Source organism: Teleopsis dalmanni, chromosome X (genome assembly GCF_002237135.1).
Source record: "Teleopsis dalmanni isolate 2A chromosome X, ASM223713v2, whole genome shotgun sequence".
Taxonomy (NCBI): Eukaryota; Metazoa; Arthropoda; class Insecta; order Diptera; family Diopsidae; genus Teleopsis; species Teleopsis dalmanni.
Genome location: NC_051848.1, coordinates 35359072 through 35371975, shown reverse-complemented (window position 1 = coordinate 35371975; position 12904 = coordinate 35359072). Strand labels below are relative to the sequence as shown.

At 29.2% G+C, this 12904-nt stretch overlaps 1 protein-coding gene and 1 long non-coding RNA gene across 2 annotated transcripts; both read right to left on the bottom strand.

Moving 5' to 3' along the window:
* Positions 1 to 569: 569 nt before the first annotated feature.
* On the bottom strand, positions 570 to 2675 carry LOC119689206 (serine/arginine-rich splicing factor SR34A-like). Its single transcript, XM_038103983.1, has 5 exons — positions 2645 to 2675; positions 2294 to 2551; positions 1577 to 2197; positions 1382 to 1471; positions 570 to 1131 (listed from the first exon to the last, which is right to left on the bottom strand). Exons 2-5 carry the CDS (start codon positions 2491 to 2493, stop codon positions 1044 to 1046), a joined length of 999 nt encoding a protein of 332 aa, XP_037959911.1. The 5' UTR covers positions 2494 to 2551; positions 2645 to 2675; the 3' UTR covers positions 570 to 1043.
* Positions 2676 to 11439: 8764 nt separating this feature from the next.
* Positions 11440 to 12311, bottom strand: LOC119662788. The gene is made up of 3 exons (XR_005250902.1): positions 12301 to 12311; positions 11718 to 12089; positions 11440 to 11661 (listed from the first exon to the last, which is right to left on the bottom strand). It is a non-coding gene; the product is annotated as an uncharacterized LOC119662788 (long non-coding RNA).
* Between the last annotated feature and the right edge of the window lie 593 nt (positions 12312 to 12904).

The window sequence follows — 12904 nt, the reverse complement described above, 5'->3', positions numbered from 1 at the left end:
CGCGTCCTATACATAAATCACCTTCACCTGCCAATATTGTATTAGTGTGATTATTTGTTAAGACGTTGGAACTATACGAATTATAACAACAACATTTGATATCCGAAAAGTATCCGAGAATCAGTCAATAGAACAGTGTAGTGACATTCTTCAGCTATATTATTGACAATCCAAATATATATGTCTTTAAGTTTCATAATAGACAAATTTAATAAAATTGTTAAACTTTTTAACTCAATTAGTATTGCGGCTTAAGAATATTTCATGGTCTAAAGTCTACAGTTTCTCCAATACTATTAATCTTAAATGATCATCATTCTATTATATTGTACTTGACGTGTTGAGTAAGGTTAACTTATTCTTTACTTCCATTCACGATTCAAAGCACCATTTAGTCTTCGTCCCGAAATTTCTTTACGACAAATACTCTCTATGTGTAGGTCCTGAAATAAGTTCCAGGAACAAAATTGTCAATTACCATATCTAAGTATATAAGAAGCATTTACACATATAATAAATAAACACTATACATCGAACAATTTAAATTACCGTACTTTTCTTTATTTGTTTGTATAAATATGGTTACAGTTTATAGTATCTATAATATATATAAGTAGACAGTATCTAATAAATACCATAGAAAAAATAAGTCAAGATCCTGTTAAATGGTGTACAGTTTTAAATTATTTAAATAACATAAGGTAATGTATGAGTGTTTTGTTTTGCTTTGTTCTCACTTTATGAGATGATTCTTTGATAGAGATACGGGGGAAAGAAATTAACGTATACTGCAATACAAGATATCATGAAAAACTCTATCTAAAATAAGGCTTGATTTGAAAAACCCATGATATATCTTGATACTAATGCAATTAATTAACTTCATTAATTAACTGGCATGTGACTTAATTTATATTTTAAATCAATGAATCATCTACTAAAGCCAAAAAAACTTGAAACAAAACACCCTGTAAAATTAAACATATAATATATAGGATACAATAATTTTTATGAAATGTGGATTTGTGATTTATAGATCAATTTTAGTAACGCCCTTGAGCATTTGATTGTGCGCGCTTATCGCCTGGAGAAGTTCGAGGATAGTTTCGTCTACGATGTGGTAAAATGGGTCTAAAAAAAATATTAAAGATGATTTTATAATACGTTTTAACTTATAGGACATAGAATATAAATTGAAAATAATTAAGCTCAGGCTAAAGTAATTGTCTCAGCTTTTTGTTATTAATACAACTCTTTCGAAAATATAACTAACTGAAGATAAAAATTAATAAAATTTTCATAAATTATTTTAAAGAATATAACTTCAAAATAATGATATCTTTCCAACGTATTTAGTTAACGTTATTTTTGTTAAATATACCTATAAACTTGTTGTGCTGACGAAACCTGTTTCTTTGACAGTTGTAGAACCAAATTTTGATTTGTAGATTTTGTTTTTGCTGCAAAATTTCTAAAACAAACAATGTTATATATTAAGCCTCACTTAAACTAGCATAGATATTTTTTTTTTTAATTTTGAATTCAAACGAACAGTAATATTTAATTTAAAACTTACCTATAGTGTCCACTATCAAGAGAGCGATATTCATTACCATCTGCATAAACTACATTTTCATTACTATGAAATCCACTAGGACGCAACCAATTAGCATGACGACCATCATCGCTATAACTATACATATCATCATTGACTCGAACTACTTTACAATGAGCACAAGAATTATTTTCACAAGCATTGTGCCTATCATAAGCAATAAGATGACCGTCTTTGCTAGAACGATGTTGTTTAACACCAAGACGAGGTCCAGCATAACTTACTTGCAGCTTTCTACCACTAACACTAGGTCCATTACCACTTGTATAAAGCCTTTCACCACCTAGACAACGCCTATCATCAGTAATTTGGAGCATTTTATCACCAAGATGAGTTTTATCTTCGCCATAACGATGCCAACCACCTACAGCATAACGACATTTCTTACAATAATGGTGCTCACCTCTAACACCGTGAAGCCAGCGCCCACCTACATATTGACCGCCACCACCTAAATTAAACCAACCTCCACCAACATAAGGGCCATCGTTGGGACTTCCACCAAATCCATTACGTCGATAGTCATCCCAACGAGTACGGCCGGTTGCCATTTCAACCCGAAGTTGGGTGCCGCAATATAGTCTGCATATAAATTTTTCAAATATTTAAATTTGCATAAATTTTGTCAAATTGAAATTTTTGTATCATTTCATAAAGTCAACTGAATTACAAACTTACGCGCCGTTTAAAGCACGAACTGCATTCTTGGCATGATGGGGATATTGGAACTCTATAAATGCAAAACCAGCCGGTTTGCGCGCAACCCATATATTTCGCAACGGTCCATAAACACTAAATGCTTCTTTAAATTTTGCCTTAGAACCAGAATTTCCTAAATTTCCAACATACACTTTACATGCGATGTCCCACATCGGCATCTTATTCACTTTATTATTGAAAAAAATTCACTAAAGAATCTTTGCAGAATCACGATTTCTAGATATTAGGAATAAAAAACCAACAAGAATTTAAATGACGTATAGACGTTAATTGACAAGAAATATTCACAAGGATGTATTTTATGTTTACCGTAAAAATAAAGTCTTATATCAATATTAACACAGTTTACGATTAAAAGTAATGAAATAGTTTTTAGATTTGATTTAAATAATTTTTCCACTGATTACTTAGTAAGTTATTTAAGTAACTTCAAGATTTAGTCGTTCACATTTGGCACAAGTTACTTATGGCATGTGAAAGAAATTTTATGTGTCAGAAAGTTCTTTAAATGTTTAAACAGAGTTTTATGTTTAGATAAATATCACTCAATAATACACATACAAACCATTAAACTAATACTTGATGTATTAAATTATTTATATAAGTATGTATTTTATAAATCTATTACATATTCAAATAATAAAAACAAAAATTATATTAAGTACTTTTATTCACATTTTACATATAAAATATATGACAAATAATTAAAATTTTGGTAATTTGGTTTGTGAGAATTTTGTTTTTTCGACATTTTTGGTCCTATTCTCTTAGCTTTATTTTTAATTAAGTTAAAAAGTACCAAAGCTCGTTGTATGGTTAATGAAATAGTAATTGTAACTTATCAACTAAGAGCATGTTCACACTGTCTCATTTAGGCGATTTTGCTCATAGCCTCTAATAAGGATGATATGCAAATCGCTTTCATACAAATGAGCTCATTATAAATAAATTAGCTCAATTAAGGCCAAAAATAACGAATGAATCCCTTAAAATAAATTTCCCACTAGGGAAGTTACCAAATATGAAATGTACCATATGTCATATGTTTTCTATGTAAAATATAAATAAAGAACAGCTGAGCTACAAACAAAGGCACAGAGTAAGTACGTATTTAATAAAATATTTGTTTTTATTAATTAAATATGTGATTCATACATAAAATGTATATAAATGATTTAAAATAACAAGTGCATATATAATTTTTTTGTGTGATATAATATTTAATGAAGTTTATAAATGTTTGTTAAAGTTCTATCAGCTGCATAAATGAGCTCATTGTAATGTGAACGATCACTCATTAATATAAATAAGCTAATGTCTAAAATAAACAGTGTGAATGTACTATAAACATTGGAAACGTACTATATGTTTATGAAGACTAAATCTAATTTAAAATTTTTTGATCCATTTATTAATTTTAACTGTCTATAATTTGCGCCTTTTGGGGACTTTCAGCTAAGTTTTATCCGGAAAATATCAAGTAAAATTTACTTACAAATATTTTATTAAGCTTCATGTTATGCAATATAAATTTCAAATTTAAGAAATAGTATTCTCATTTTGAGGGTATTACGAGATATTTCGAATAAATCTTGGCATAGACTTATTTCCTTGTCAATATGTATTCCTTGCATAAAGCATAAAATTAAAAATTTTGATACGACTTTTTTATATACAGTATATTACAGTAACCATTCTTCATATGGATGTTCATATAACACAACCCTGACCAGACAATTTTATTGTCATAAAAATGAAAAATGACATAAATTCACTAATATGAATGTAATGATTATATAATGATAATAAATAGTCTGGTAACAGGTATATAAATTTATATCTGTAACCTATTTCCTCACTTAAATATTATCATATTTTTCCCAGAATTCCAATTATATCATTTAAGAAATAATATAGCAAAAATAAGAATAATCTTTAACTCATTTTGCAGAAACTAGACGGCAAAGTATTAACAGTTGAATGACCAGGTTTACTAGTAAACAGTCCAATAAGGGCTTTGTTTTTTATCTCTCTCTCTCTCGCTCTTTCACTTCATCTCATTCATAAGACTGTGGATAGACTGTCCAGATAGTAGATGGACTTACAAAATAATAGATGAACTTACAAGATAGTAGATGAACTGTCCAGATAATGAGTGAACTTTCCAAATAAAGTATTATGACTTAATGTCAAATCAAAAAAAAAACAATCATTGCAGTATAGAGGGCGGGAGCAAAAAAATTTGTCCAAAAAAGGAATTGTAAATCCAATAGCAAAAACTGGAAGATCCAATAAACTTCTTGACAATAAAAACACAATGAAATTACTTAAATAGTGAATATGATTACGAGGGCCCAGTCGAATTAAACGACTACAGCTTCTTTATGTGCTCATATATATAGCATGGCTTAGGAATCTATTTGTGACATTTACTGCCATTAAAAATAACATTTTACCTAACTAAATATTTTAAAAAATTGCAACCTTTTAAAAACGCAGACGTCTTTCTAGGGATATTGGTTTACGCTTTTCTAGAAATTGTCAAGGGAGATACCTATCTCCACTTGCTGCAGCAAACTAATAATAACTGGTCGACCTGCTGGTCGAGTCCATAATATCAGGCTAGTTCAAATTCTTTCAGGTCATTGGTGTATAGGAGTCCGTGCAGATAAATTGCGCCTTTTATTCAAGATTTATTGAAAAAGTTGAGAAAACTTGGACAAAGAAGAAGTCCTCTACTTTTTCTGTGACTGCCCAGAAAAACAGAAGAAACAGATTCTTTTAGAAACATTTTCTTGACAATTTGTTGGATCGAGCTTATACAAAGGGGGTAGTCGTCGCGAATATTGCAAAATCGCCTTTTGTAGAAAAAATAAAATATATATAAAATAAATCGAATTTAAACAATTAATATTGATTTCTATTCTATCTTTATAATGATGGATATTGTGTCATTTTCCACTAGCATAACTGTTCCTCCATAGAAATTTATTGTAATGACCAAGGACCAACCTCTGAAAATATCCCAGAAAACTATCACTACCACCTTGTGTCATCATAATTTATTGACATTTTTATGTTTTCTCTAGAAAATAAAATATCAAATGAACTAAAAACCATAAAATGTGAATAAAAAGTTAATAGAACAGGTGAAAACGTAGTAAATCATTTATATATGACAAAATGCCGACACATGAGTGCATATGAATGCACATGTGAACGTTAAAATACTTTTAACAAAATATCTAAGGTGGCAGGGGAAATGTACTTATTTAAAGCAGGAAGGAAATTATTATGGACAGGAAATAAATTATTAATTGCAAACTGCAGTGCAAAAAGGGAATATAAGATGACTGGAAAAATATGTATGCAACTGAAAATGATTTCAAATTAAAATTGAGCAACTGTGTTTCGTACCGTATGAGTGATTTTAATTAAAAAATTTTCTGGGACCCGCACTTATAACGTTGTAAGCTACAAAAGTGCAGAAAACCAAATAGAGAAAAAATTTTAAATTATTACTAAAATTTAATATCTCTTATTGAGTACAGATTTTGGTACGGTTTTGACATCTGCATCAACTGCAGACTCTATTGTTCTATTGTAATTGTAATTGAAATATATTATATCGAATAATAAAAGTTGTTAATCACATTTAATCGTCTCGATTAGACATGATGCGAATATAAGAAAAGTACCGTACATTGATCTGCACTACTATCATTATGATACCATGTTTACATTACAGACTTTGGTGGTGAAATTTGACTTTGAGTTTAAGACCATTTACTAATTTTAATTCCACATATAAAAATAGGCTGAGATTCATATGAAAATTAGATTTTCTTTGAAAGTAACCATCATTTAACACCTTTTACTTTTACCAGTACTACTCTTCTACTTTTATCAGTACTAGTACCTTTACCAATACTTCTAATTTAACTAATACTTGTACTTTGTACAAGCACTTTTACTTGTACTAGTAAAAAATACAAATACTTTTACTAGTAAAAATACTTTTACTAGCTTTTACTAGTACTTTTACTAGTAAAAATACTTTTACTAGCTTTTACTAGTACTTTTACTAGTACCAGTACTTTTACTAGTACCAGTACTTTTACTAGTACCAGTACTTTTACTAGTACCAGTACTTTTACTAGTACCAGTACTTTTACTAGTACCAGTACTTTTACTAGTACCAGTACTTTTACTAGTACCAGTACTTTTACCAGTACAAGTACTTTAACCAGTTCAAGTACTTTTACCAGTACAAGTACTTTTATTAGTACAAGTACTCTTAGTAATACTAATTCTTTTATTAGTACTTGTACTTTTATCAGTACAAGTACATTTACTAGTACAAGTTCTTTTACTAGTACAAATCCTACTAGTATTACTAGTATCTAAAAGTACTAGTACTTTTAGATCTACAATTTAAAGTTCTCATCTTTAAAACTGTTTGGAATTTCAATTAAGTTCTTAATTAAAACCTTTTTAAGTATTTCTTCTTGTCTTTGAAGTTACATTTTTGTAAAAGAATGTTAAGTTTTCAATAAATATTGTATTTTTTAAATATTTTTACAATATTCCTTTATAGAAATTTTTTTCTACTGACATAATTTATGTATTTTTCCGCTGAACTTTGGCTTCATAACTTTTCCGCATACTGTCGTAATCAAGGGATGCTGCAGTTTTGCAGCTTCACTTTTTGAAAAATCCTCGTCAGGATGTGCAACAGTTACCAACGTTGCATTGCAAATAATGAAAAATTCAAGCTTCTCGCTGCTTTTAATTATTTTCTTTTGCCTTTTAGTTTACCACTATTTTTTCATTATCCGCTGTGCATTAACAACTTTTTTTTATAATTATCCTGATGCCAACGTTACTGAAGTGTACTTAACATTAAATTCCAATGATAAATTTGTATATTGAAAATATTCATAATAGATGAAAACAGATGGCTTGAAAGAAAGGCTTGAAAGCTTTGAAAGATTCGAATTTGTCTGTGATTTAATCATAAACAAAGGTACTTACTGCTATATTTGCATGTACAAAATAATGAAAAATTATTATTGATTAATTTTACCACGTAAAGTAACCAGTTTAGTAAGGACTTTTATCCAAGAACCTAAGATTTATGACAAAGAATAAGGGATTGCTCAATTATTTTCTTTTGAGCTTTTCAATCAGTCCGCAATCTGTTATTCTAACAAACTTTTAGAGAACTACTTTCTGTTTCCTCTTATGCAGCTATCGTGGGGACTATAAACTAATGCGAGTGGTCCAATACAGTAGTACTTCATTAGTGATTTTTGCAACTATAATGACTGGTAGGACTCATATACCAGCACTTTTAGTTTCAACTTCGGTGTCTCGTCGCTTAACTTTATGGTATTTATTGACTTTAATTACTTGAATTATTAAAATATCATATCTTAGTTCCAACGTAGTGGTACTAAGATGATATTGAAATCTTTATACGTTTATGTCAACACCTTTGTTATCCAAGTTCCGCTCGTTTTCACATAAGTGTACTAACAGAAACTTCATTGATAACTGCAATAAAAAAGTAATATTTCATTTCATTTTCTGGCAATATACATAAGATTAAGATGAAGATTACCTTATCGATAGTTTAAACATCTTTCCTAGCAGCTTCGAGACCTAGTTGTCTCCGCCATGCATGTATCGACTGTCCTCTTCGTCGGCTGCCTTTTGAATTCCAGTCCAATTTTTTTGGGTTATAGGTCAATTTAAAAGAGCAGTTTTAACTTATTTAGATTATTAACTGTGTACACAAATTATTTTAAAGGATCTACATTAAGGGTTTTCAGACCAAGCTATGTGAGTTCATGTAAATTTTATATGAATTATCTGTCAAATAGAGATTATACGTAGTCAACTTTATAAAGAGTTACAGTGCTTGGTCTAAATGTATGGTAATTATTTACTTTATCAAAATTTTTGCATACGATAGAAATTGTTCAGTAAATTAACTGACTATGTTACTCTTTTTAAATTGATTAGTTTAATTATATTTAAATTATGTTTACACATTTTTAATTTTTAATTTATTAATATTAATACATCATTATTTTCAGATTCATCGAGCTATTGAACTCTGTGTATTTATTGCCAAAATATTTTTTATTGCCCCATGGAAGTTTGGCATAATTAAAAAAATAAATTATTAACAGTCCATCCCATCCCATCCCATATATTTATTATAAAAGCTTTCATATATTAAATAAGTGTTAATTTCCATTCCGTTTGTTGTTGTCAATCAAATCTCTCACTTGTTTATGCAAAATATTCTCATACTTCAAGCACTTGTTCGAACTTTAATCTAATACAAACTTTTAAATACTTCAAAATAAGTACAAAATCTCAAATACACGAGGATAGGAAGTTTAATGTTAATAAGCGCAAGTACAAAAAACGGAAGAGGAAGGGGGAAATTTAAAAACTCATTGTTAAGCATCAAAAGTGAGGATTTTCTCACATCTTCGAAAATGCGCGTTCGATAACGCGTACAGCATTATTTTGCATAAAATCGATTACCATGTCGTCATTCCCATTCAGATTCCCATTCCCATCATCATCATCACAACCAGCCGTGTCTCCTTCATCGCCTTCTAATAAAACTGCCTGATGGTATGATTTCTGCTACTCTTGCTCCATTGAGCTGTAAATTCCAACACTCACACGTTCAATACAATTGCTGTTATTACCATGAAACCGCCTTGTAGCCCAGGAGCAGCTCCGGATTGTGTACTTTTGTGGCTGCACATTAGCATAACCAAAAAAAAAACAAGGAAAAGGAAAAGGGAATTTTATGGCGTGTTTGCGAAAGAGGGTGGTTAAGCTGCGAAAACAGCTGCTACGGCTGCTTAATCGTACAGATAATGATTCTTTATCTTTTGTATATATTTGGAGTTGTTTCTTTTAACACCACTTTTTTTCCTTGCTAGCTGTTGTCAGCGACATCTCCAGTGCTGGTAAATGGTGTTTAAGTCGAATACGCGTAACGAAAAAATAAAATCATTAAGGTGAAGTGTGGAAACAAAAGCTGATGCGAGAATTCCCCAATGTGATTCACAGATTAACAGATTACAATCATTTATATTTGGAGGCATTTTTTTTTATAAATACAAAAATATTTTAATTTATATGCAATTTTTGCCTTTATTTTATTTTACCTATGGTTTTCTTTTTAGAACTTGTGTTTGCTTATAAGAAAAAAATATATGTATATAATATATAAAATTTATTTATTTTAGGTAAATGCGCCTTTCAGTATTTCCAAAATTGTACTATTGTTTATTTTATCCGAATTTATACTTAATATAAGTACCACTAACAATTTCAATTATTACCGAATATATGTATATATATACACTTAAAAAAAATTTGTAAAGTTACTGTACAGGATCATCCATTTTGTGGTCCCATAAGTAAACGCAAATAAAATAAGTTTGTGATTGAGATGTCACTAGAATATTTATACAGCTTAATATTACTAAATGTATTGACTGCACCATTTAGTGTAAAAAATATAATTTAAATATGTTTCACATAACATCTATAACACTGAATAGTTTTGGAGGAAAATCTTAAAGATTTGTCGGCACATACGAGCCTTTACCAACGACTCGACCAGAACTAAAAATATTCATGAAGATTGTCTACAAAAACACGAGCTTGTATCTTCTTCTTTGCTTGATGAAACGCGAGTTAATGTCTAAAGCACTTTCACTCAATAGTATCTGTAACCACTTTGGAGATCTACTACAACAACTCCTGTGAATAATAAGGAGCTCTGTGATCTTCTAAAAGTATAGTTTACGCCCAGCATGAGAAAATATAGGTATATTGCAGCTGTTTTAAGAAAATCTTTGGATAACCCAACAAAAACGGTTCAATTTGCATAACTTTGCAGGTCTATTCATATCACCAAAACATATTATGTGACACGATAGGAAAATTTCTCGCACAAGAAAGTAAAAAAACAATATTTTGGTTAATGGCACTATTCTGTTAAAATCATATAACTTTCATAATTATAACTTTAATTAATTAAAAAAAATTGTATTGGGTTGTAGCGAAGCATGTAACAGCTGTGACCTAATAAAATTAGGGACTTTGCTAAGTTTAGAACTTGTGAGATTAGTTCACTTTTATTTGAATTGGAGGATCGTACCTTTCAGCACTGTTTATACACTAACCACTGTTTTGCAAATTTGTTTAATCACGCCGATGCAGTATAAAAGACTGCCTCCAAGTCTTCGAAAACGACTTCTTCAATGGGGAGTGTATATACAATAATAATATACTATTTAGACAAGCGCATATATAATGCATATACATGTGTACAATCGTTATATCATAATGGAAGTTCGGTTGGAGTAGTGCTCTTATATTCAAACCTCACTTGAACTGACATAATAACCCATTGTGGCATATATTATGTGGCCTATAACATCTATTCTGAGGCCCGATTTCTTAAATAACCTATTAAACCATTAAAAATGTGTGTGTCGTCATACCCCAAAATCTTTTGATTTGTCTTCATTGAAATTAATATTCTACGACTTAATACTTTTACATATGAGCGACCCAGATAAAAAATGATGCAATATAAGCAATATATATATATATATATATATATATATATATATATATATCAGAATATATATATTGCTATACATATTAGTATATATTGCTATATATACATACATATATATCTATAAATATCAGAATATATATATTGGTATATATATATACATATATATCTATATATATCAGAATATATATATATATATATATATGTTGCTTATATTTCTTATCACATATTAACTAATGGCTTAATTAGTAAATAAAGAAAGTAAACATATGTTAATGCTTTTCCAATTATTGCACTTCATGTTCCAATTATAGGTATTAGATAATTAGACTACATAATGTTATATGTTCTATGTTTATTTGATATATAAACATATGTTTTATCACCATTTTATATTCGTATATACATAACCATTAAATTTAAAATTTTGCATTAAAAAAAGAAAATTCTTTCATATATTCCATATTCGAAAGTTTGTATTTTGCAATTTGCATCGTTGATTACTTAAATATGTTCGAATATATCGATTTTCAACCACGTGAATAATATTTATCGATAAATCTTAATGAGAATAGTCCTTGACGCTTTCTCTAGCTTTTTAGGTTATTGGATTTTGATGCAGGAAATTGATCAAGCTAAGAAAAGAATATGCGTGAGGGATTCCATAAATGTTGCGAATGGAATAGTGCTTTCCAAAATTAATCTATCTTATTAAATTTATAAATTTTTCATTATAGCATAAATGCATAACAAACTTACCATTTCTATCGGTATACTGCGTTTTAGATTGTTCACCCATTTTTAATGTATCTTCCAAATTCGGTAATGCAATTTTTATTTAGATATTGCCTTACACTTTTTATTTAAAAATTTTTTCATACATAATAACACTTTACGAAATCAAAAGCCGTCGTGACTTTAAATAATATTTTTTAAAATATAATTATAATACAAATATTTCCACGAGCCCAGACAATGCAAAACGCAACCACTCACGTCGCTAGAATTCCGCAAATGGACTCTATAAAATCTTTTTCTTAAATATATCAAGTTAAACTCTCTTGTGTTGAAAAGAGAAACTATTGTCGTCAAACGAAGAACAGATCGAATATACGCTTTAATGAGAGATGTCTAAATCAAAGCAGATAAAGAAAAGAAACTAAGAATTATTTAAAAAATTGTGTGTACAATTTTTTGGATTATTCGAATAATATTCAAAATTTTGTGTAATGGGGTGAAAATATCACGTGGTACAAACGCAAAAAGCCTATTGCTTTACAATGGCGCATGATCATTTTCCCCACCCGATCTTGCTATTTTGCCCACCCTGGTTCCTACTCACCACGATATTTGCTGAAGAGCACTTTCTGAGAAATTTCATTGTCTGTTTTGGTTTCTTAACATTAAAAATCCGTTTTGAGAAAATACGCCAAAGTTACCAGATTAATACATAAATACCAGATTAGAAATTAATATAAAATATACAAAAGCATTAAAAAAAGTAATTATTTCACAAAAATTTACGAATTAATACTTAATGAAAATTTATTTACACATGAAACGGAAGTGCGTACTTGGATGTATAAATTTCAAAAATCTCTGTATTTTTCCGAAAAATTATCGAAGGTAAACTATCAATTAAATTACTATAAATCATTAATTATTATGATTAATTATTGTTTAATTAAAAATAATACAATTTATTATTGTGGAAAAGAGTGAATACATAAATGTATTAACACATTAGAGAGTAAGATGTGTGCCAAAGTAGTACATACAATAAACTACCGATCAATTTGCGCATGTTTTGAAAGTAGTATAATACTATGTTCAGATAGCCATTTTTTTAATTTCATAAAAATGAAATTAAGTTAATTTCAAAAGTGTTTATACTGCCCCAAATTAAGGAAATTTATCTTACGCATAGTTGGATTTAAAATGCCCCT